Genomic DNA, 26,081 nt, shown 5'->3' with positions numbered 1-26,081 from the left:
AAACACAATTGTGTTTGTAGGAAAGACAATTGTGTTTGTAAGATATATTGACATCTAAGATATTGGCTATTGTCAAACTAAATTAATAAGATAGTCATATAATAACATGAACAAACTTGAATTGAGCAGTATAAAGAACGATATAACAACAAAAGGTAGACGTTTCAAGGAAAGGAACATGTTCACATCTCCCCGTCTAATGCACTCAGCTGTAACAAAGATCACCATTATTTTAGCAGGGCAGTGAGAGGTCTCTCCCAGCACCCCCACCCATCCGAAATAGCTTCCCCAGAACCCTTATGGAGTTAAAAGCGGAATCTGTCTCGTATTCAATGGGGGATCTCTCTCTCAATCATCTCCGAATACAGTGTAGTTTTGTTTCAAAAAGCCTGGAAAAGTTTCACCCTTAACCCCTCCTCCCAAATGGGCTGTTACATTATTTATCAGTATAAAAGATCAGTTGTTCCCCGTCGGCAAAATTGGAACTATGCAGCTTGAAAAAATGTGACAACGTTAAAAAACGAAATGGGAATTTGTTGTCTCATGTTTGCAGGCTTCTAAACCAGGCTGGCTGAGTAGCTTATTGTAATGACTTTATAGTGTCAGTTTATGACACAAATAACTACAGTTGAGCGAGGGGAAAAAGCCATTGTACTTTCTAACCTAACACAGACATGGTTAAAAAAAATTAAAAAAACGCAAGCACGCTACGCTTCGTTGTATAGTAGTGTCAGGTGGGATATTCTACATTAATTTCTCAACGAGGAGGTGGGGTTAACCATATCTTTGTCACGCCTCTCTCCGCCCATTAGTGTACGTCATTCACGAGCGACATTCTTACATGTAAACATCATATGAAACATGGAGCAAAGAGGATTGGATCTCGTGAAGGTGGATAAGATTATTTACTTGTATTTTTTTTCCGCTCGCGTGGAGTTTGTTCCTTGAGCTAATAAGCTTGCTAGCCAAAAGATGCATTTTATACCCCGCAGTTACTAGCTGTTTAGCCTATTAGCTAGTAAAGGTTAGCCTGCTCGCCTTTTCCATCAGGCAAACTTTATTCTCTATCGCACAGTACATCGTCCTATGCGTTTACTCTGCTGTCCAGCGATTTGTATGCATTTCACAGAAATGTGCAACTGAAAATATACTGTGCATCTGATGTCAAGGTGCTCCAGAAAGTGCATAGTTTGGTTGGCGGAATGTAACTTTTAATATTAGTAAGTAATGAGTACAAACCACAAATAAGTCACCGTGAAGTTAGATATGTCACGGTAGACAGACTAACGCATGCCGCAGAAACTCAAGGATACCAAAAAGCTTGATACTGTTCCACTCTGCCCTTGTGTCCTGTACTGACCTTTTACACAATGCAGTGTGCTAGTGCGTCCTTTTGGTACCCGGTGTTGCGTTTCCTGCTTCATGCTGAAGCGGCTGTTTAGAGACCTGAGTCATCACTCAAATACTTACAGAGCCCAGGCAGCACTGCAGCTGTTTATTGTCTTCAACCATCATCTTAATGAGTGCACACATCTGTTATTCTTGACGACGCCAGACGAGAACAGCACAATAGGCTATTTCTGAGGTTTTATGCGAGCGAATGCTCCTTTGCTCAATGCCAATGAGTTCTCAACACTTTTTTGTGTGTGAAAGACAGAATGTTGAATAAGGGAGGATGACATTAACTTGCCTTTCAAATAGTTCAAAGACAGTTTTGCTATCCTTATTTAGTTTTGTTTGTGGTAGATGTTTACTGAGTAGGATCAAATTCCTAATGTTTTGAATCTTTAGGTTCATGGTGGTGGAGGGTATGACTCTGATTTCAGCGATGAGGAAGGCCAGGGAGGATCAGCTAATGGACTCAAAAGGTAAAGGCCCGTGTTTTACTTTCACCTTCTCTTTTCTTATTTCTGAGATGCCTTGAAATATTTGTATTGAGTTTCATTTGTCCCATATTAAAGGTCACGCGAAGAAGAGCTGCTGCTGCGGAAGCCATTTGAGAAGGCCAAGCATGCAAAGCTGGCCCACAGGACAATGGCTGCACAGGAGTGCGACAGGTGAGTAGTGGTTCACTCATGGGGTCACTTCTCTTTCTTTCTTTTTCTACCTATCTGTCTAAAACGCCATCCATCCCTCCATCCATCCATCCATCCATCTATCTATCTATAAATACATCAGTCAAGTCAGTCAGTCAGTCAATCAACCTATCTATCTATTTATCTATATGTCAGTCTATCTATCTATAAATACATCTATCTATCTATCTATATATCTATCTATCTATCTATAAATACATGTATCTGTCTATCTATCTATTTATCTATACATCAGTCTATATATCTATAAAAACATCTATCTGTCTATCTATCTATCTATTTAACTATACATCAGTCTATCTATATATCTATCTATACGTCAGTCTATCTATCTACAGTATAAATACATCTATCTGTCTATCTGTTTCTTCAGAGATCACACTGTGAAATATTACAGTATGCTGGGCTTCTTAATGCTGTGTGCTTTTTTTTTATCCGTGTAGGGAGGAGGCCATAAACAGGAGGCATCACATAATATCAATGAACGCTGTATCCTTTCAGTATATTACTTGCACCAGGCTTGCAGTTATTGTATTCTTTTCACAGGTGTTTCATTTTGCATGACAGAAAGAAAGATAAACGAAGGAGGATCATGCAACTAGTTCTGCGCTTAGATCAGTTTTGAAAGCACAAATATTTTGCCCCACAAAGAAGAGATGTTAGCCTTCCTTATTTTATTTTCTCTCAGTAAAAGTAATTTACCATGAAGGTGACACAGTTTTTTCTTTGCACCCCGATGCTTTTTTATGGTAATTAATTGTCTAATAATAGCTGCTTATGCCTGAATAGAGTACACTACTGTATATATAATAAGCTCTGCTGAAATGCGATAATGATATTGTTTTTGCTGCAAGAGGCAGTGTACTGTTCTGGTGAAGTTGACCTTAACAACGTGCTCTCAGTTTGACCGGCACAAGAAGTTTGTCAGTGACTATATCTTGTACTATGGTGGGAAGAAGGAGGACTTGAATCGTTCCTCGTGAGTACCTCTGCCCTGGACCCCTCTAATGTCAGGGGTGTCTTGGTAATAGAATCAATAAACATGCCAGTATCTTACAATTTGACTGTAAACACATTTGATGCCAATTAGCTTTACCAAACACCTCTGTGACAGTGAGTTACTACTTAATAACTACTTAGCTGCTTAATTATAACACATAATTGCTATTATGGGTTCAATCCCAGAATCCAATTTTCTTTCACCATACTCTGTGTTACTCAGGATTACTGTGTATGGTTGTATTTAATTAAGGGACAAAGACAAGAGAGACATTGATGTGGTGCGGGAGAACCATCGCTTCCTCTGGAGAGATGAAGACGAGGAGGACATGACATGGTAACTCTCACACGCCTCACAGCGGTGTGCTTACTGCAACCTGTTTATGGGCACGGTGTTGTAAAGTTCAGGGAATTGCTCCTCACAATCCTCTAGCTGTCTGTGTCGTGTGCGTACTCAAAATAACAGTGGTGTTGGCACAGAGTCCGTCCGGGCTCTGTAAATAGAACACAATCAAAGGGGCTCAGAACGAGCCATTAACAGTTCCAGCCAATCAGCACATTGCCTCAGGAGCATGGAAGGGGGGGGGGGGGGGATTTGACTGCCTGTTGAGCTCAAACATCGACAACCATAATTACAGACTGTGACTTTAATAAAAAGGTCTGGGTCTGTTCACAGATGTGTCTGTGACGCAGTCATCTTACAGCAGCTGGGGGGAAATAAAGGCTATCTGTCTCAATATGGACAAATTACTTGAATTAATTATTTTCTTACCCAGATGTATTTCTGAATGCAGTGCAGAACATGCTGTTCAATTGATAACCTGTCTCTCTTTGTCTCTCTGTTATAATTCACTAATGCATATTGTTCTTAGGGAGAAAGACCTGGCCAAAAAGTACTACGATAAGCTCTTCAAGGAGTACTGTATTGCAGACTTAAGTAAATACAAGGAAAACAAGGTAGGTCTCATATCAAGGTAGTCTTCAAAAAGTAGATGGCGTCAAAGAGTTTTTTTTACTGTGTGTCTATATCTGAAAAGTATTTCTCACAAAAATGTGTTCAACTTGATTTTCTGGAAGGTTGAATGGTTTGACCTGTAGAGTCTCCTCTTACATATGGTCATCCATAATGTACCCATGCCACATGCATGTGTCACTATTGCTTTGAGCTGTTTTATTTGTTTAAATGTTGGTGCTAAATACTATTTTTCTCTCCAATGTCTCCCCCAAAGTTTGGATTCAGATGGCGCACAGAACAGGAAGTCGTCTCTGGAAACGGTAGGATTATTTTGGCAAACCGCCATGAACATCAGTACACAGACTTGCTGTAATCATGTTCCAGAGGTCTTCTGAAATACAGTGGGTTTAAGGATTAACTGATTAATTTAACGTAAAAACCAACTAAATGTAATATGCATTGATACTGATAACCGATTAACTCAACTGATTTCAAGTTGTATTAAGTATTACAGTTTTAAGTAAAAAAAGTAGTATCTACACTTCTATCGTTTACTGAGGTTTAAAGTTTAATTTTGAACAGAAACATGCATGAAGAACTACAGGGTACTTGGAGAGTGCAGACCTCTCAATATTAAAGAAAGTGAAGACATTTTTTAAAACAAACAGACAAACGGTAACAAAAACAAAACCTCCTTGGCAGAGGTAATCAGATTCGTCTGTGTATAAAATGACCACTAGATGGCGACTTTGTTCATAGAAAAACAGTTGTCACAACAAGGTGGTAATAGACGTGGAAATTGGCCGACCATCAGAGATTGTTATATAGAGGGATTTTGAGATTATTTACATCAGTCCAATCACTTCAACTCATTCAACTCACATAGAATTTGTATTTGACAAGCATCTTCACTTCATGTCCCTATAGTGTGGCAGTGCTGTGGATCTCTTCACCACCCAGTCGTGTGTAGTCGCTCAGTGACACAGAGAGACCATTAACAGACTCCCACCGAGAGTGTCTGAGAACCAGTTTAGTGACACCATTAAGTGTAGTGACCACAGTGGGCTATTCTTGTATTTAAGGAAGAGCAATTAGCCAATGTGCTGGACCAGATTAGCCGAGGCTTAATCCCCATCCCTACTGGATTTTCATTTGCCGTACCACCCTCTACTTGTGTACACACACACACACACACACACACACACACACACACACACACACACACACAAGCGCAGAAACTTGCTTAGACCAAAGATCAGAAGATTTATCACCAAAGATACTAAAAATCCTGTGTGTGTGTGTGTGTGTGTGTGTGTGTGTGTGTGTGTGTGTGTGTCTGTGGATAGAAGGTGACGTGAGTCTGATGTCAGTCTTGGTCACTTCACTTGGTGACCTAAGGAACACTCGTCATAACGTTTCTCTCTGCACTCAGCTGTGTTTTTTTTCTCTCATTTTTTTAATTTAATAGTTTCACTGTCAACCACTGACTGACGATGTTCTACTCATCTGAGAATGTGTGTAGCACATAGAATAGAATAGAACAGGAGTATGGCACATAGGCTCATAGAATGATTGATATAGAATAGAACAGGAGTATGGCACATAGGCTCATCAAATGATTGATATAGAATAGAATACAATAGAACAGAACAGTAGTATGGCACATAGGCTCATAGAATGATTGATATAGAATAGAACAGGAGTATGGCACATAGGCTCATCAAATGATTGATATAGAATAGAATACAATAGAACAGAACAGGAGTATGGCACACAGGCTCATAGAATGGTTGATATAGAATAGAATAGAATAGAATAGAACAGTAGTATGGTACACAGGCTCATAGAATGGTTGATGATCCCTCCCACCGTAACATTCCTGTGACCTGTGCCCTGTCACCTCCTGTACCCGTCCCCCTCCTCTGTCCACCTATAATACCCTTAATGACATGTTGGCCTTGAGACAATTCCCCCCCCCCTCTCTCTCTCTGTGTGTGTGTGTGTGTGTGTGTGTGTGTGTGTGTGTGTGTGGTGCTACACTCAGTCATAATGCATAATGGTGGAGTGGAAGACAGGGACAGGATGGGACGGTTGAGATGAAAAAAAAAAAAAAGCGACTTACAAAAAATTTCAGATACAAGTCTTTAAAACTAACAATGAGTAATAATAATAATCGTTATGTTAAAACCAAATATCAAAACTATTATTACATTTATAAAATATAGATTAGCCTACATCACATCCCAAACACAACAATGCATGGCCACCTGCTAAACAGTGTGTGTGTGTGTGTTTGGTCCACTGCCATGTGGAACTTTCTAGAACTCTATGAATTTTTAGGGTTAATTTCGTAGCTCCCACCAATTACTCCTAATAAGGCCACATTGCTCCCTGCGCTGCACTGTTTCTTCCTGTGGAAGGGTTTGGTGTCTATGGTGTTTATCTTTTCAGTGGTGGGATTGTGGGATTGTTTGGAGATTTGAGTTGACTGAAGCAGCTGGAAGGTTTTTAAAGGATGTGTGCAAGACTGTGAAGATATGTGTTTATGCGTGCCCTTGTGTCCGTGTGTGTGTGTGTTTGTGTATGTGTGTGTGTGTGTGTGACACAGAGAGTGAGTGTGAGTGTGAGTGTGTGTGTGTGTGTGTGTGTGTGTGTGTGTGTGTGTGTGTGTGTGTGTGTGTGTGTGTGTGTGTGTGTGTGTGTGTTTGTGTGTGTGTGTGTGAGTGAGACACAGAGAGAGTGTGCTAAAGCGTCTCAGCTGGTTGGGGTTTCCTGCTGACGCAGCCACTCACTCTAAGTTAATCTTTGAAGTGATGAGTGTGTGTGTGTGTGTGTGTGTGTGTGCGTGCACCAATACCAAAACATCATCAGCAACCCCCCCCCCCCCCCCACACACACCCTGTGCCAGCAGGTTGGGGTTTTCTCTGACGCAGTTCTCCCACACGGCTCTGTTCCCCATCCTTCATGCTCTGTGCCGTGCGACACTTTAAGCGAAGCTCACGCAAGCCACTTTCATGAGGCTGTCCCATCCCATCCCGACCCGACCCTGAAGACGTCAGCACTTAGACGGGATAATTGGCCCGCGCTGTCTAATCCAGCGAGGGCAGCCCCGTGGTTCTGAAGTTGATCAAGTGCTAAGCATCTCACTGCCCCCGTACAGAAGGCTTCCCTGATCAAACACTGTAAACAAAGTGTGCGTGTGTGTGTGTCTGTGCGTGTGTGTGTGTGTGCGCGCGCGTTTGAGATACAACGAAATGTGTGAGAAACTGGTTTGATTGAACTTGAATAGAATTGGTCTCTGTGTGATTGTTTTCAGCCTGGCATCATAGAAATACGGAACTGGCTTGACGTATATTTTAGACGTATGTTTATATTTTTGACCCCTGACTTTGAGGTTGTCCATTGCTGTTTTCATCGTCCCCATAGCATCACATATGCCATAGGGTTTAGAGAGTGAGTATATGTTGAGTAAGCAGGGTATGTATGCACAAGGGCTTTGTGAAGTTTAGCAGTATATTGTGATAACACCACTACCACTCTTTGCTTGTGGTGTGTGTGTGTGTGTGTGTGTGTGTGTGTGTGTGTGTGTGTGTGTGTGTAGGGGAGAGTGTAGGTTCTCCTTTACACACTGTAATCAAATTGTGTGTGTGTGAGTGTGTGTGTGACGTGTGTGTGTGACGTCTGTGTGAGTGTGTGACGTGTGTGTGTGACGTCTGTGTGTGAAGTGTGTACATGTCTGAAACAGCCTTACGTGAAGCTGAACTCTCCTGTCTGTCTGTCTGTCCCCTGTGAGAGTGTGGCATCAGGGTGTGGTTTGTCCGTCGTGACGCACTTTCCATGACGCAATCTGGGATCTCTGAATTAAGCAGCCTGCAGGAGTTAAATCCTAGCTGCTGTGGCTTGAGGTTAAGGGTTAGCCCAGGAACAGGGGGGGCTATGAGGTGATTTGGGGGCACCTGATAGAGGGGGAGTGGGGACACCCCCCCGCTAACCAAGTAAGGGGAAATTCTCCCCCTCATATAGTTGTGGTGGACACTTATTTTGTTATGCCCATGGACAAACATGATCTCGCATGAAATAAACAAACATGTTACAAAACAGTTAGGGCTCAGAACACAGAAGACATGAGGAGAGGCGTTGGCCTGTGGGCTACTACAATAGAGGAGTCTGTGTTAATCCAGTCCTCACGTTGCCATGACCTTATCCAATCACCTAGGAAGTTACCAATGAAGAGTAAAAAAGGGACGTTTTGCTATGGCTGTCATTTCCCTCTCCTGACTATGGGCCCTTTGAGTTAATGTCTGTGTTAATTGTCACCCCTAATCAAACCAGTCAATTAAAACTACTGTAAGTAATGTTAGCACAGCCTCTACCAGACTTACCATAAGACTCCCTCCTCCCTTCAAGGGTGTTGCACACGCAAAAGAACTGGCAATCAGGGATCCTTGCTGGACAGAACCCAGGAGAGTCAAAGGGTCAAGTTATTTTTCCTCTGTGCATCTATTTTTGCATTGGCGAAGTAAAAAAAAAAAAAAATAGTGCAGCTTTGAAATAAATCACAGGTGTTTCTTTCACACAACTGGTACAGTAAACTGTTAGCGGCACCAGAGATGTGTGTTTAAAATATCCAGGGATGACATACAGTATATTGATAGTGTATACTGGAAGTAGACAAGAAGCATGTCAAAATGAAGTTAGCAGTGACATTGAAATTGTACAGTCATATTCCTCGTAACAAGCCTTACTTTGACCGTTTTGGGCTTATGGGTACCCATCATGCCTTGCAGGTCAGTTCCTGTGTGGCAACAAGCGTTGTGAGAAGCAGGAGGGCCTTAAGAGCTGGGAGGTGAACTTCGCCTACGTGGAGCTGGGCGAGAAGAGGAACGCTCTGGTCAAACTCCGTGAGTGTGCTGCTGTAGTTTCTGCTGCTGCTGCTCCACACACACACACACACACACACACACACACACACACACACACACACACACACACACAAACACACACACACTCTTGCACAGGCTTGTAACTATTAAAACTTATTTTTCATTCCATTTTGAGAAACCACTTTGTGGATTGAGGATTGTGACTTTTAGGAGTGTTATTGACGTGAAAAGTTTGAAAGTATTAAGAAACCAATCTTGTTTTCACAGGCTTGTGCCCAGAATGCTCATTCAAGCTCAACTATCATCACAAGTGAGTCTGTTTCTATTCTTCTGTTACAGACAGTAGGGTTTTCTCAGTGTCTGAGCAATGCTCTGTAGTATACTATACTGTTTTTTTTAATCCTGATGTCATTTCCTGTATCAGGAGGAAGGAGGTCACGAGGAAGAAGAGGCAACGCTCGGATGGAGAAGGGGACGCAGACACACCACGGGTCAAGAGGAGAAGGTCGTCAAACTCGAAGAAGCAGAAGAAAAACAAGAGGAAGCACAAAAAGAGACGCAGAGGTGATTAAGAGGCATACACACAGATGCATACACACACTACACACATACACTACACACACACACACACACACACACACACACACACACACATACACACACACACACACAGTTAAAAAAAACATTAATGATGATGGTTTAATTATTGTTATATTGTGTCTCATCCATACAGCAAACATACATTTTGCACAAACTGTTACATACTACTTTCTCCCACTGGACATGATTAGTATGTTGTCTTTAGTGCAGACAAATAAGTGTTGGAATGCGATGTAGGTTACAATTAATCTGTATGCAGACCAAATGCGTTTGCCGAGTTGTATTTGAAGTTAGTATTTTTTTCATTTTTTTCACAGAATCATCATCAAGAAGCTCAGATGGCTCCCATGCATCAGGTAAAGGTGTGAGCTTCCATTTTTATTTACAAACACATAACGTATATTTCAGGCACTTTATTGATAGGCACTGATTACGGCTACGGAACCGGAACTATATTCAGTGCACTATTGCTATGGTATTAGATTCCGTACTAATAGTTTGAATATTATCAGTCCGGGATGGTTTTTCCATGCCAATTGTATAGTTATTCCCATTCGGTAGCATTAGGGAACAAAGTGTTTGAACAGTTGCCTCCCCCCGCTGTGGTGAATCCTAGTCGCTAGCCCTCCCCTCTGAGGCGTGCCTCACAGGGCCCAGTGGCCCCCTGTCGGTGCGCCTCCATGACGCAGTTAAAGGATTGGCCGTATGTTTAGTCAGTAACTTTGTGACAACATGAATAGATTAAAGGTAAACGTGAAGTAGGCCTACTTAAGCTCACGTTTTTGACTGCGAATCGAACCCAGGGCGACTACTTATAAGGTAACAATACTATTCACTGTGCCAACTTGGGCATGAGCTTCAAGGGGGCACGGACTATTAATTAACTCTTGGCACGGATCTGTAACAACAGTGCCAATCTTTATCACCATGGAATTCCGTAGCAATCGTCATGTTGTTAATTATATGCTAATGATATGCTAATGGTGTTCTATATTTATGCTTTTGGTACATTTGTATCACTCTATGTTACGATTACGTCCCTACAATTTACACACACATTGCTGTTTGCAATGCTTAATGCCATCGTTAATACAAAAACACTGTCACATGTTGCAGCACACTGTTGGGTGTGGGTGTTTTTGGTTTTCTGTGAACCATCAGACCCACCGTCAGATGTGTTTTTCACTGTCAGTAACATTGTATCAAGCATCACCTTCATTCCCCATTCATAACTGCCATATAAAGGATGCCATTAGCATTGCGGTTCAGTTCTGGTTCTGAACTGATCAGTGCTACATTTAGCCACGTCTATGAGGCAGCCATTTTGACCCCCCCTCCCCGCCCCCCCGCCCTGCCCCCACAGATTCTGAGAGCGGTGAGGAGCTGGTGGACGCCAAGGCAGAGGAGGGCCCCTCGGAGGCGGACCACTGGAAGGGCCCGGCCCCTGAGACAGAGCAGAAGTCCCGGTAAGACCTTCACCCTAACCTTAATTGGCCTAGTCCCACTACACACCCCAACAACCTAACCTTAATTGGCCTAGTCCCACTACACACCCCAAATGTCATATTGAGGCGATGACTGGTGTTATTCTGGTATGATGTGCAAGTAATGTTAAATGCTCTCTCAGGTCCACTAACTCTAACATGTTGGTGTGTGTGGGAAACTAATGTGATACTGTCTCAGGTGCAGTGATGTTTTATTTCTTTTTGGTCTCTTCTTTTTTTCAGGGAGGAGGAGTTTGACGATTACTTTGAAGACATGTTTTTGTGAAGCAAGAATGGGTGGATGTTTTGTATTTATTTTTGTATTATATGTGCATTCGTTTGAATTCCTGGTTTTTTATTAAATTCCTCATTCGTTAATGAAGATAGTAAATTCCTTAATACATTCCTCATCTTTGAATCTACTCATATTTTAAGACCTGGATCTCCCATAAAGACAAGAGATCGCAAATGACATTTAAACTCATCTTTTAACTCATCTCAACTCGTCGCTCATTTCACCACACAAGGCCCCAAATTAAATATCAAAAAGTTTGTGACACTAAGAGTGTTTGTTTTCTGTTAAAAGCCTACAAATCTCATAGGCATCAATCCTCTCTCTTGCCCACCTGTGGATTAGATTAATCCAAGACAGTTTTTGATTCGCTGGAAGCATTTCAATGTCTTCTAATCTCCGAGATGTCTGTCTGCCTGCCTGTCTGCCTACCTGTCAGCCTGTCAGTGTGACTGTGGTTGGACTCACGTGAGGACACGTGGTGAGTAGATCTCAATGCCCTTTGGTCTTAAAGATGCACCCAGCAGTGGTGCTCTGGCCTTGTGGCAAGGGGATTACATTCTTAGCAGATCAGACCTCATCGCCAAGATCACTGCACCGTATTGCACCCCATATGCCTGGAAAGTTGCGTGAGATTTGTCCCAGGATTACCGGGGTGGGTGCGAGATTATGATTTATCCATCAGTAAGACTGCACTCTGTGTCTCACTTTGAAATAAACGTCTCACCATGATGTCACCAGCTGGTCCTGATTTACTGTGAATTAAACACTGAAAGAAAAAAGTGTTGCGGCTAAGTCTACTTAATCATGTCACAAATCATGACAGTGCACAATGCCTGTGAAAAAGCTGCTGATCTTCAGACAATGACAAGGAAAAACGAATCACACTTGTCTGAATCAATCAATCAATGTCTTAACCTACAATCATTCTCGTCATTCATGTAACTGCTCTAGGTGTAACAAACAGGTTTGATTCTCAGTGAGAACAAACAGTATTGAAGTATATTTCAGTCACTTCAGTGCTGAACTCATCTCAAATGAAAAATTAAATCTATTAAACTGCTAAATCATATCAATGAATAGTGTGTCTTTTTAGTTTGTGAAGGAGAGCATTATCAAGTCCTTCTAACCAAGGTGACTACAGATGTGTTTCCCACCCTCGGACCACAGTCTGTGGCTGAGGGCACACAGAGGTCAAAAAATAACCCCCCCCCCCCCACCACCAAACCACCACCACACTCATTTGTCACACAAGGTCATTTGTCTAGGCCGTCAGCCAATTATCTGATCGTCTTTCCCTGCATCTTAGCCGGCTTTATCGGCACGATATGGTCGTGAGGAAGACTCTTAAGTGCTTCGAGCCTGCCTTGGATGGCTTGCTCTGATGTCTTTCTGGTGGTAGAAATCACAGAAAATAAAATGGGGAATGATCGAACATCTGAGGGCCGGTCAGTCAGTAAGAGTAAGTAGGTCTGTGTGTAAAGAAACAATCACAAAATGTTTTTTAAACTTTGAAAGAATGATTTTTATTTGTTTATATTAAATAATTTACAGTAGCTTGTGACATATAATATATGCAGCAGTATTTAGTGATCAACTATGAACCTTGGTAATTTGGAGCTATACAAAGCCATTCGACACTGACAAGAGCACACACATGTACACACACACGCACACGCACACACACACACACACACACTCGCCTTAGCCTGTAAGTTTAAACACACATGCACACACTCACACACTCCCATATGTGAACACTCGCCCAAGAATCGCCTGAGACAGGATTAACTCACTTTTCTGCCATGAATCCCCCCCCCACCCCCCTGCTCTGATCACAGTTTAGCCGAGGTGTCACCTTCCTCCCTCCGAGAACCGACTTCTAGCGAATCATTATCTAACGTGGAGGCCACTCAGGAAGTGCTAATTGGATGACTGAAGTGATTGATTTTCCATCGGATTAACGACAGGATGTGCCACCAGTTTGACTTTTTCCTTAACACATTTGTCAGCACCCCTTCCATCTCGAAATATATGTTCTAGGGACAATCAGTGTTCCAACAATCCACATTGGATACATCAGATAATTAGAAATACATTATTAGCTAAAGCAGGTGTATTGTCCTGACGAACAGCAGGAGACCCTTGAAGCATGTAGTGCTTCTGTCATTTGTCATTTGGGGACAAAACTGAGAAGAAAATTCGTACTGAGGTTACATTGTTTCATTATACAAAGGTTAATCTGTCTGACCAACAAAAGCAGCATCCATCCTAACACCGTGAGAAGATTTCATTATGCTGTTAGGAGGGATATATCAGTCGTAAATCTGGATAAGTCTCCATTGGCCTCCTATCGAACCTTTTCCTGTTCAAGTCCTCTAATAGCCATTAGTGTTGGTTTGTGAGACTTTTGCCTCTCCCCTTTGCCAAAGTACAAAGTACAAGTGCATTTTTCACGCAGATAGTTTTGAATATTTATTGTTTGACCACATTTGGTAATGATTAAGAACTAAATAATAGATGTACGTTATATTTGAAATTATATAGAATGTCACTGTCCTTATGACACAACCTAAGCTTCGTATAATTTTAAATGATTTAAGATATTTGAAATAAAACGACGTGTCCGATCGTTCGCCTATATAAAGTGGCACGGCCTGTGCCCACCAAGGTGCCCACTACGTTTGTATACGGTGGCACGACTGCCATCCTCAGTGCAAGAGCGCCATCAATAGCACCTTCAGTCCCGCTCTATGTCCATTATGGTAGTTTTTGAAAAGACAAAAAGTACAAAAGTGTTATCTGATAACGCATTAAAAATATATTCTTTGAACAACGGTCATATTTGTCATCTCTGACATCTCTGTTCTTTTTTCTGATTCAAAAAATTAAATTACGTTCACAGTTTTAGTTAACTGAGCAGAGATGAAGTACTTGGATGCTGTCTGTTGTACATTTGTATCACTCCATTATTACCAGTAGGTGACACCAGCCCTCCAAAGAAATGTTGAAAACGTACTGAAAACTTTGAGAAACGAGGTTGAAATTATCCCTCTTTATCAGACCAGTCTCTGTTGCGTCCCTATGCTGTGAACATGATGGCCACAGGTCTAGTTATGATCGATAAAGTGCCAGTTAAATGATGGCAAAATTCAGTGCCTAAAACCAGAGCGTTGTTTAAGCTTTACTTTTTAGGACGAATGCAGAAACATTTCTACTTCACTACACAGTATATCTGTTACACTGTGCAGTTTCAAAGACAGACACTAAGATGCAAAGATGCTTGAATAATTAAATAATAATAAAAGGATAATTGACGGTATACAGAGTTATTATGTGATTGTGTTTTTGTTTGTTTCTGTGTTTGTTTTGTTGTTTGACAGCTTAAATCAACTAAATAAAAGATAAGCAAATACTGTCACAAACCAATAACTATTGGTTTAGTTTCTTCATTGCCTTTAAAAAAAAGGAAAAAACAAACCAAAACCAAAAAAAAGGATGAAGAAAAATAAAACTTAGCTCTGGATTTGCTTTAAGAATTGACATACCCGATTCCCCACGGTTACTTGGGAAACCTCTGCTGTTTGGTAATTAATGAGACCGCGCCACATAACCACAGAAGCATTGGCCCTTGGGTCCAGCTGATTGACTAACTGTGCATTGATGACGCATTCGATGATGTGAAAGAAAAAGCAGATAAAGAAGTGTTGTCCTCTACAGAGGCGTTTGATCTCCTGTCCGACTCTTTCGTGAAAAAAGGTTCCCCCCCCCTCCTGGCTCGACCAGCCGTGGATACAGACCACCAGAACAAGTTTATGAGACTGTGCAGGTTTTGGACTTTCCTCCTTCTTCCTCTGCAGCGCAGAACACACACACACACACACACACACACACACACAAAGAAATAATGTTACTCAATGGCTTTCAACAAAAAACAAGACACATCAAAGAACACGTTGCCACCAGCGTTGTATATGGATCTTTGTAACCATGGTAACCAAGGCAGCAAATCCCTAACTTTTCCAAGATGGCAAGTAACAATGACAAACCTTTCTTGTCTCCCCCTTCCAGTTTCTTCTTCTCGTCCTCGATGGCCTTCATCTTGGCATCGTAGACATCAGCCAGCGCCTTCCAGTTCTTGAGGTTGTTATTGAGGCCGTCAAACATAGGTGTGATTTCCTTGTGGAACCTTGAGAATTCCTAGGACACAAAAGGACACAATCTCTTTCAACTGTTTAAATGTCTTTGCAATACCCTGGGAACTCATTTGTGTGTGTGTGTGTGTATGGGTGTGTGTTTGTGTGTTTGTGTTCACTGCTTTTTAAGGACACTTACAGTAACAATTTCCTGGTCCCTACAATTCCAAAGGGACATAACTCCAAGCAAAATGAAAACAAAAACAGAAAATCGAGAAATGCTTACCTTGTACACAAAGGAGCACACAAACATGATGAAACCGCACTGCATTTTGGGAAGCTCGGCAAATTTGTTCCTGTCCATCATGGGCTGTAAAGGACATATTCAGTCAGTACTTTTGACATTGAAATTACGCTGAAGAAAAAAGTTGGCTTTCCATCATAGCCCCACCCACTTTTGCTGTATGTGTTTGAATCTGGCTTCAAAAAATCTATTGAACGTGTCTATCATTCCGACCCACATTTTGACCAAAGGTCCAAATTAGACCCTGGACTTGATACATCTGGTTTTGTGAGAGTACAAAGCTATAATTGCACAGCTCATCCATTTCATATTCTGTAAATATTTTTACGTTTTATATTTTTTATATATTTTATATATTGTTTTTCTTATGTTCTGTAGTACTTATTATGTTTTATGTTTATTGTCTGCACCAATATGCCAAAGCAAATTCCTGGTAGGCGTAAACTTACTTGGCAATAAAAACAACTTTGATAACAATAAAATGCTATCAAGAGCAAACAACTGCCATAAGGTTCTTGAGTAGGGAATTAGTCCCAGTGTATATATATACTGAGTAATAATACACAACAAATATATATATATATATTTTATATATGTATATATATTTATATTGTTTTATATATATATATATATCAAATAAAATGAGAATGAAAAGATACTTACAATGGGCTCCTGGTCAAGGACAGATCTCTCAAGGTCACCCTGTTCCCAGAATTCAGCTGCCACCATCAGAGCCACCTTAAGAGGAAGAGGGAACAGGAGATGAGATGAGATGAGATATGAGACAGATGTGAGATCAGTGGATAGACATGAGGGGACCAAAGGAGTTCTCTATAAAAAGCTCTGACTGTTACTTGTGGGCTATGACAAAGCAATGTGTTTGCTTCTATGAATGGTCTCATTTCAAAGCTAATTAATTTTGTTTCTGTACAGAAAACAGCTCGATTCACTTGATCATGATTCATGTGTCACTATGGAGATGTATTTGGTGTAGGTGCCTCTCCCCCAATGCATACCTGACTCTGCACTTCCCAAGGTTTGGTGATGGCTGACAAATCACATCCTGTCATCATCATGGCCCTAAAGACATGAGAACAAAGACACTTCTTTTTTTAATACTTATTCTGTTTTTAATACATATTCTTCGATTTCATTATGATCTTATTCATTATTTTAAGTTAAATGTATTATTTATTGCAATTTTATATTATCCTATTTTCTGTCTGACTTTAGCACTTCTATTCCTTTTTTATTAGTGTTGTGATTGTTTAAACCATGTAAAGCACCTTGAGACTTCTTTGTATTTTAAAGTGTGCTATACAAATAAAATCCATTATTATTATTATTATTACTTCAGAAAATATCAGGGCACAGGGTGGTTAAGGAATGTCAGTGATTTTGAACAACAGCAGATTTCGATGCTGCTGTGGCCCAGTCTGTTGAGTGAAAGAGTAGCAGTACTCTCAGTCAGTGGTCAGATCCACTAAGAGCAAATGCATATGAGAACAGTATATATTCCCCTTCATCGCTGGGCACGATCTCATTGTCAAGTACTAAAGTCAAATGCATGAAATACAATCTAATTGTCATTGTCATGCCTATTGCTCTTCCACTTCACCATTATCCATTATCACTTCTAATATGTTTCAATTAACAATGTGTTATGTGATCTGATGTTTTTTCTATTATGACACATTAAACTGGTTATGCTTTCATGTTAAATGCCAATGTGGAAAAACTGTGCTGATATTTACATGATGATTTCCTTCCTGATTGGGTTGTTGGCGATATGGTTCTTTGCTTCTTCCTCCGGCATGTTTTCTGTAGTGTCGACAATCTTCTGGAACATTGTTCTCTTCCTGTATTTGGGTAGACAAATCATGCTCATCAATACACACCATCAACAGGGATTCCCAATGCTAGTGGATGAACAAGGAGGAGCCACTGGAGGGGTAGGGAGGTGACCAATGGGGATTGTCCATGCCAGTGGACGGGCAGGGAGGTGACCAATGGGTATTCTCTATGCCACTGGATTGGGAGGGAGGTGACCAATGGGGATTGTCAATGCCTATTTGATGGGCAAGGGGGATCCTAAATGCTAGAGGATCCATGGGGAAGTGACTGATGGGGGTTCTCTACGCTAGGGGCTTGACCGAGATGTGAAGGAGCTCACTTGAAGTACAGGGCCAGATCAGTAGCGATGATGCAGACGTCATGCAAGTGTTGCACGGTCTCAAGCTGACGCTTCTGCAGGCTCTGGAAGATGTTGACAGTCTGCGAACAAAACACAAATTTATTATTATTATGATTACTATTATTATAACTGGCCAAAGGTTTGAAACAGTGTCTGAAATCTAGACAAACAACTAAAAAACTGTTTCTAACATATTACATTCAGACACTTGCACACACACACACACACACACACAAACAAACTCATACATCGTCGGCCATCAACGTCTTGCTGTACTGCAGATGGTGCCTCTCAAGAATGGAGGACACATGGAGCCTGGCCAAGGGTGATGCACTCCTACGGGAGAAAGACGATAAGAACAGCAACATTTCAGGGTTGCAGTAGAAAAAACAATATTTGATGTGTTCTATTAGGTTCTTATCACGGCACATACTTGGTCTGGTACAAGTTGTTGGTTCCTCTGTGGTCGATGTCGTGGCAGAAAGCGGCCGCCACCATTGCGAAGGCTTCGAGATCGGAGTAGTACTTTCTCAGCTTTCCAGTCTGCCATTGGGTGAGGGCGAACACACCAGAGGTCAGTTCAACATTTAAAAAATACCAACTGATTTCTGATTCAAAGGATGACCTGACTTCCAGTTGTCCTGACAGGTTCATTACTTCTGTCAGATGTCTATCTCAAGTCAGTCTCGGTTAGACCACACATTTTTTTGTAGTTTTTTGTAGTTTTGTAGTATAATTCCACTCCAATACACAAAAAAGAGATGGGTCTAATTTGATTGGCTGTATAGCTAAAAAATATTACTGACTTTTCGCCAAAATTGCAGACTGTACCTTTAAGTGTTCGTTAATATGGGATGCACAGTATGTACAGTAACTTTGTTGAGCTCACCTGCAAAAGAGTAAACATGGTCTGCCCTACGTTGAAGCCATGTCTCCAGTTGTGGTAAGTGATGTCACGGTAGCCCTTTCGTACTGTGTACATCCATCTGGTGAGGATCTGAAACGAGGGCAAGAGAACTACTGTGACAAGGCGGTGACATGACACCACGTCAGGCTACTTGAGAATGTTCTTGAGAATTCCTTTTTAGAACGTTCGTGTGGGCGGTAGAACATCAGAGAACTAGAGCCGGAGAAGTATAGAGTATGGAGGAGCATAGAGAAGTTTACTAGATTAGATTAGATTCAACTTTATTGTCATTACACAGAGTACAAGTACTGAGGCAACGAAATGCAGTTAGCATCTAACCAGAAGTGCAAAGCAGAAGAGTGCAGAGTATGTGCATAATGGTAATATAAATATAGATAAATAGGATATATACAGTATGACATAAGATATAAGTGGTATGAACAGTAAGAACATGAGCAGCAATAATGGTGATTAGTGCAGATGTGATATAGATATATATATATACTATGCTATATTCCTAGCTCTTTTTGCCTCCCATGGCAAAAACCCCCCTGTCTTACCTCGGGTGGTATTTTGAATTTCTCCATCACATTGAGCTCAAAGAAGCAACGGATGCCCATCCTAATGAGGTCAAACTCAGTCACTGGCAGGTCACTGAAGTGGAACTCCAATATGTCACAATCTTTAGCCTCTGGGATGTTGGCCCTCTGTGCAAATAAACAAAATGAACAAATTAATCAATTAATCAATTCATTAAATTAGAATAGGTAAATGGTGGACTGTTTGCCAAGATGTGAGGCAGGGAGATTGCACTGCTTCTTACCAGAAGTTTGTACATCTCTTTCGGTTCGCATTCCTCTGGTGCATTGCCCAACTTATCCACTGTGTTCTGTAAGACAAACGGGAGTCGTTTACTGATGTTTGTATATCATGACATGTTCCTGTCTTGCCAAAATGATACATTAACTCTTATTGACAGTGGTGACACTTGGATGATGTTATACACGGAACACTTACATGATTACTAAAGCCACAAGTGCTTTTCCGAAACAGGACAAATACAAAACTAATGACTGTCTTTAACCTTGCTGTGGGGTGCTTCAAAAGGCATGTGCCAAATATTCAGATACCAAGAAATGGGACTGCATTCTGTTTTGAATTCCTTCCTCCTTGGGTATGGAAGGAAGCCATGACTGTGGCAGCTAGAGAACCAAACTCACCAGGATGCTCTGCACGTCTGTCAGCGAGGCTTTGGTCTGGTACATCACCATCTCCTGGTAGATGTCTTTTTGCCACTCGGTGCGGTTCAGCTTGTCGTAGGTGTCACAGACCAGCACAGACCAGCCCAGGAACTGAGTGAGAGCCTACAGAAGGGGAGAGAGACCCAGTTCAACACAGCCTCACACAAACGCATTAGTGTTAGCATCAGCGGGTTGTGGTTGTAGCTCCCAGTTTAACACAGCCTCACACAAACGCATTAGAGTTAGCATCAGCGGGTTGTGGTTGTAGCTCTCTCACCTCAGTGATCTGTTCGTCCTGCTCATCATATGGCTTGCCGTCTTTGCGGTTGAAGAAGGTTGCCACACCCACAATTTCTTCTTTCTTGTTGACAATGGGCAGGGACAGCACGTTCTTGATGACGAAGCCTGTTTCATCCACTGGCTCTTTCTGAAATAGAGAAATTAATTAAACATTGTAAATGGTTGTACATAACATGAAATGAAATACAAATTAAATAAAGAAATGATCAGTTATATCCACCTGGAATGTGAAGTAATCATCTGCAGCGACATTCATCATGTTGCAAATCTACAGGTAAAGAAAAGAAACACAACACAACAGTGTATAAAATCAATATTTCTCTTTTAGTCAAAGATGTAAAATGTCTGTAAGGGTCTACTGATGTACTCTTCAGCATGTGTCAAACTCACAAAGCCATTTTCTGCCACATAGGTGGGGAGTCCACTAACAAGGGCCCAGTGATCCACAGGAGGAGCCCTTTAAAAGTAGAACATACAGGAGCTTTAACACAACACTGTATGCTGTTCTCACAGAAAACCATATAGAGGTTAGAGGTCAGATACTCACGGTATGACTTTGATTTCCTCTTTGCCTTCTAAGAGATAGTCAATGATTTTGTAGAAGATCACTTCCTGTAATTGTGAATTGGTTAATGCATAGGTTAGGTGGGAAAAAAACATCATTCCCTACCAATGCACTAGTGGGGGGGGGGGGGGGGGGGGGGGGGGCAGTGAAGAACGCTGTATTAAAGGTTCAGTGTGTAGTTTTTAATGGTATCAAGTACGGCTGAACGATTAATTGCATTTGCGATTAAATCGTGATATGATAGAACGCGATTTTCTAACCGCAACGTTCATTTTTTTTAATTACTTAAATGCACAGTGGCAAAGCCACCGATTTGTTGTTCTTGTTTCTGTAATGAGAAGTTAAATAAAAATGTAAAATGTGGGAAAGAATATTTGACACTAAATGTATCTAATATTGTGTTGGTCATATTTAAAACATTCATTACGTTTTGTTGGGAAAAAAAGAGGATAAAAAAAAAAATCGCATATTAAATCGCAATCGCAATATTTTGGTAAAAAATCGCAATTAGATTATTTTCCCAAATCGTTCAGCCCTAGTATCAAGTGATCAGTATTTAGCTGGTTGCTGAATTGCAACCCACTGAATACCCTTCCCTTTACAAACGTGTGTGAGGACTTATGGTGGCTATCAAATGCCATAAAAACATGAAAAGCCCTATCTCGAGCCAGTGTTTTGGTTTGTCCATTCTAGGCCACTGTAGATACATGGCAGTGCAACATAGCAGACTCCGTTGAAATTACCCACTCCCTATGTCGATACGAAGGGGCTATTCTAAGCTAACGGAAACATGATTCATAGTTACAGGTATACCGTTGAAAACTAAATTATGAATACTACATTCCATTTCTACTAATAGATGCCAGCAAAAACTACAGTCTGTACCTTTAAGCAAACTGCTATTTTGCAATAAACAAAACTCCTGAACATGTTATGAAACAAATGCAATGTGGCATCATGTGTACAGCAACATTCAGGGTCGTAAAGCCATCTCCCTGAAAGTGTCTGTAAAAATAATGGTGGTCTTAACCAACCCAGACTGTGTCGACTAGGAGAGTAGGGACACAAGAAAGGAAATGCTAAATATGGGCGTGAGACCTTACCCTGCCGTCTGGAGTCTTGGGTCCCTTGTATGGCTCCACGTCTCCCAATTTCACTGGCCATTCATCGTAGAACTCCTACAGAATCACAACAACAACAACAACAACAACAACAACAACAAAGCCTTTAAAATGGCCTCCATACTATTTACCTCTATGAGAAATTAAAGATTTATTAAACTTGTATTAATGCAGGGTATCATTATGATGCTTCTACCAGTTGTTATCATTAGTAACTTAGTGATCATTAGTTTCATTAGTTCATGCATACATGTATTTTACCCTGTATGCATTTACTATTATTCTCTCGAACAAGCACGTTTATGTGATAATGTCAAATACATATGCATCACGGTATATAAAATATGCTTTCTTAGGTACTCCTAGCACATGCATATGACAGGATGCGCTGTTACCAGGCATGATCATATAGAGAGTAGAATGTGTTGTGTACATGTAGTTTTGGTTTGTTGGTTTGTGTACACAATTATTTATTTTTGTTGAGTGAGCTGTGGATGTTTTAGACAGTTTTGTGGGTAGCCGTACCTTCTCCTTGGTCATGTCCAGAAGACCCACAGAGTAACGCTCAGTGTTCAGGTAGACTCTCACTGTGTACAGGGCTTTATGGAACTGTCGCTCAATATCTGTAAGTTCTTCAAAGACTTTGCTGGCAGAATGAAGGAGAACCTGTAGGCACAAGATTCCAAATGCTATGATAGTTATGGAAATCCTCACTAAGGGTACAGGTGAGTTAGTAGAGGTTGGTCCTTTGGTAAAGATGATGTAGCTTACAATATGCCAAAGTCTTTGAGTGACTAATTTCCATCCAACACTAGGTTACAATTTTGTTTTAATTACGTGTACAGTAAATGACTGACTATACATTACTGTGGTTATCAATCAAAAAGGCTAAGAATGTATTGTATTGTATTTAAGTGTGTAATAAGCTTGATCAGCTGACCTGGGCCTTTCGTGATTCCACATTCCACATGTAGTTGCTGAAGTGCTGAAGAGCAATGACGGTGGCGAAGCTTATGTATTTGGTGAAGAACTGTGGGACATCAAATCAGAAGTTATCTCTGGGATTGTTTTCAAAACATTTCGAACATGGTGGCCGGGAACTGAGCTGGGGGCAGACCAGGTGAAATATCTAACCTACCTCTTCATCTGTCTTGTTGAATTCGGCGCCGTCGACTCGGTTTAGTGCAGTGATGACGCCCAGACAGTCCTTTCCGGACAAGACAGGGGCGATGAGCATGTTCTTGGTTTGGTATCCCGTTTGTTTGTCGACAAAGTCACTGAATTTTCCATTCTGAAAATGGGAACAATCATATTATTGTAATGAAGGAAACAGAACAACTGCAGTGTGCATGGATTCAATGTCAAAATGTCCGAAGTGAACGCCTTGTCGGTTTATTTCTTTTCTAAACATTTTCATCCAACTTTCGTCATGAGCTGCCGTTCGCAACCAGGCCTGCATGCATATTGACACAGCGGCCTCCTCCTCACTTGTTCTGGCTGCCGTATCCTGACATTGGCTAAATTATGTAGGCTAGTGGAACTGATTTAGCACTATCATATACTTCATATCCAAAACATATTGTATGTATGTTCACTGTATGATGCTAGCATAAAGTGTGGTAATTTGGGCCAGCATTTAGCATCAAATTGAAAAAATATTTTTTTTTGTTTTAAACGAGCAGGTGAACAAACAGGCGGTAGAAAATGTCTGCTCAAAACCTTGTGGATAGGGGTGTGTGGGGGGGACCTATCTTTCTTAGATTTTTTACATTTTTCAACAGTTTTGATCCTGTTGTGGTGTATATTTATATAGATTGTCTACATTTATGTATATTTATATATATTTTCCTGATCTAGTGTTTATCTACAGATTGTTGTAGATATAGATCTTTCTTTTGCCTCACTGACGCTGCAAACACCCATTTGTGGCCTTCAGTCAGTTAAACTATTCTTTAAGCTATAACAACACTGTTTTATAACACTTTTATAACACAAATCTACGGTCACGGCTTAAGGCTGTAGCACAAGGATTGAATTTGGCCTCTGAACCCACTAAATGTCCTGTGTGCCCTCTATAATCATTAGCTGTGCATTAGGTTATATATAGGTTCGAAATGATGTGGCAGTCCATTAAAACAGTAGTTTGTTTTTTAGGGGGGGACATTTTTTTTGCTAAATCCAGTGACATTTACAAAACAAACATCTGTGACTAGTTGTTCTATCTTTTATATTTTCCTTGCATGTATACTAAATAAAAATCTACAAGGATATTCTTCTGCTTTTCAGATGAATTCCATTTGCTTTTGGTCAACGAAAACCTCAGCAATGATCCCAGACATTATTTGTGCGCTTACAGGACTGTCAAGAAAATTATGAAGTGTATCAGGTTTCATATGAATCCTGAGTCACCTCACCATTGTGGTACACAATTTGAATAGGCCTTTTTTTTGCCTTTAATCAGATAGGATAGTGAAGGTTTGACAGTAAATGAGCTGGAGAGAAGAGGTGGGAAGTGGGATCGGGAAATGACCGCAGGTCGGATTCGAACCCGGGTCCCCGTGGGCGTTCAAGCCTGTTCATGGTCGGGGCTGCTGCTTGAGCCACAGCTCCCCGGAATATACTTTTAGGGATGCATTTTTAGTCTCTTTAGAAAAAGGAATCCTATTCTGTAACATAATGAGAATCATTGCCTCAAGGAGTCTACCTGCTTCTACCTGTTACTCACCTTTGAGACATCAGGAATGTTGATCTGTTTTTTGGCAGTGGAAACATGTCCAACGACACCCATATCAGTAGGGAAGACAATTTCCGCAGACATGCTGACCAGATTGTTTTCGTACTTGGAGGTGGGGGTGATATCGAACAGACAAGTCGCCAGCTCAGGAATCCCGTTTCTCGCCCTCATGATGAAGTAACTGCAGCGGTCTGCATTTACCAGGAGACATATTCTCTGGATCACCGTGTGCATAGCCTTCTCCATGTCCGTCTCATTCTGCAAGGCCTTCACCAGGTCGAAGATGATTGCGGACTCCTGGATCTGCGCGACCTCCTTGAACGAGCCATCGACTTTGAAGGTCTCGTTGAAGGCAGCGGTGATCACCTCCGCCCGGACCTTCTTGTCGAAGTAATCCCTGGCGAACTGCGGGTTGTTCTCCAGGTACTTCTCCACGCTATCCTTGTCTGCCATGTTTCTGGGTTAGACGTTCGGCGCTTGGGGGCTCTTTGTTGTCCTCACTGAAGCATCACCTGTGCTGGGGAAGCCAAGAGGGAAAATGGGTGTCAGTTGTCAGCAGACTAGACCTCCTCCCTTGGGCATCGTCCGCTCTACACCAACACTAGCCTCAAACAAGACTCTCCTCTGATGCTCGGCAGGCAGGCAGGCAGGAAAACCGCTGTGGCTTAGTGAGCTGATAGGATCAGGGAGGACGCTAATTAATGTGACGTCATGACATTAAACCCCCGCTAAGCTTTCTTAACCTGCAAATCCTAACGCTGATCATTTTATAGGGGACAATCCAATCAGAAGCCAAGCTACTGTTGTTTATTACCTGCGGTTAAGATGCTACGTCGGGGGAAAAGTGACATAGTGTTACTTGTTTATTTTTTTTGCAACATCAGACATTAGGTTTGGTAGGCTCTACTACAGCTTAACTAGCTCAGTTACCCTTGTCTTTGTTGTTAGAAGACTTGGTCATCCCATGGTATGTTGCTGCACGTTGCTGTTAAGTAGGCCTACTGTATTTTACTGAAGGTGATTTTTTGGTCACAGACAAGTACTGGTGTTAGTAAAAACAGAGCAATATGATGTAACTACCAAAACTATTCTTTAAACAACATACAATGTTGGCCTGTGTTCCATGGCATCTACAGGAAGATAGAAACAAACATGTGAATCACTTAGAAATTATAAGTGAAATAGAAATAGAATAGAAATAGAAATTAAAAGAGGAACAAAAAAGGGCTCTTAGTTGAAGGAGCACAACTAATGTGGGGAGTTGTACTAA

General features: G+C 41.2%; 2 protein-coding genes across 3 annotated transcripts; one reads left to right on the top strand and one right to left on the bottom strand.

Moving 5' to 3' along the window:
• Positions 1-789: 789 nt before the first annotated feature.
• On the top strand, positions 790-12,041 carry fra10ac1 (FRA10A associated CGG repeat 1). 2 transcript variants are annotated; one of them, XM_012817383.3, is made up of 14 exons: positions 790-891; positions 1,792-1,868; positions 1,962-2,057; positions 2,540-2,585; positions 2,999-3,075; positions 3,349-3,432; positions 3,968-4,052; positions 4,325-4,370; positions 8,838-8,951; positions 9,201-9,243; positions 9,358-9,497; positions 9,851-9,889; positions 10,897-10,999; positions 11,261-12,041. In XM_012817383.3, exons 1-14 carry the CDS (start codon positions 862-864, stop codon positions 11,301-11,303), a joined length of 1,023 nt encoding a protein of 340 aa, XP_012672837.1. In that variant the 5' UTR covers positions 790-861; the 3' UTR covers positions 11,304-12,041. The 2 variants fall into 2 exon arrangements, with proteins under 2 accessions (XP_012672837.1, XP_031416684.1); XM_031560824.2 differs by having other exon boundaries at positions 9,851-9,895.
• A 768-nt stretch (positions 12,042-12,809) lies between these two features.
• pde6c (phosphodiesterase 6C, cGMP-specific, cone, alpha prime) lies at positions 12,810-25,480 on the bottom strand. Its single transcript, XM_031561222.2, has 22 exons — positions 24,803-25,480; positions 23,216-23,368; positions 23,018-23,107; positions 22,603-22,743; positions 22,060-22,134; positions 20,939-21,003; positions 20,782-20,848; positions 20,612-20,659; positions 20,369-20,518; positions 20,071-20,214; positions 19,674-19,739; positions 19,411-19,557; positions 18,833-18,940; positions 18,377-18,486; positions 18,192-18,279; positions 17,923-18,023; positions 17,504-17,608; positions 16,766-16,829; positions 16,413-16,487; positions 15,732-15,815; positions 15,359-15,509; positions 12,810-15,163 (listed from the first exon to the last, which is right to left on the bottom strand). Exons 1-22 carry the CDS (start codon positions 25,262-25,264, stop codon positions 15,123-15,125), a joined length of 2,535 nt encoding a protein of 844 aa, XP_031417082.1. The 5' UTR covers positions 25,265-25,480; the 3' UTR covers positions 12,810-15,122.
• Positions 25,481-26,081: the final 601 nt, after the last annotated feature.

This window comes from Clupea harengus, chromosome 23 (assembly GCF_900700415.2).
Source record: "Clupea harengus chromosome 23, Ch_v2.0.2, whole genome shotgun sequence".
NCBI classification, from domain to species: Eukaryota; Metazoa; Chordata; class Actinopteri; order Clupeiformes; family Clupeidae; genus Clupea; species Clupea harengus.
This window is presented reverse-complemented; position numbering and strand designations above follow the sequence as displayed.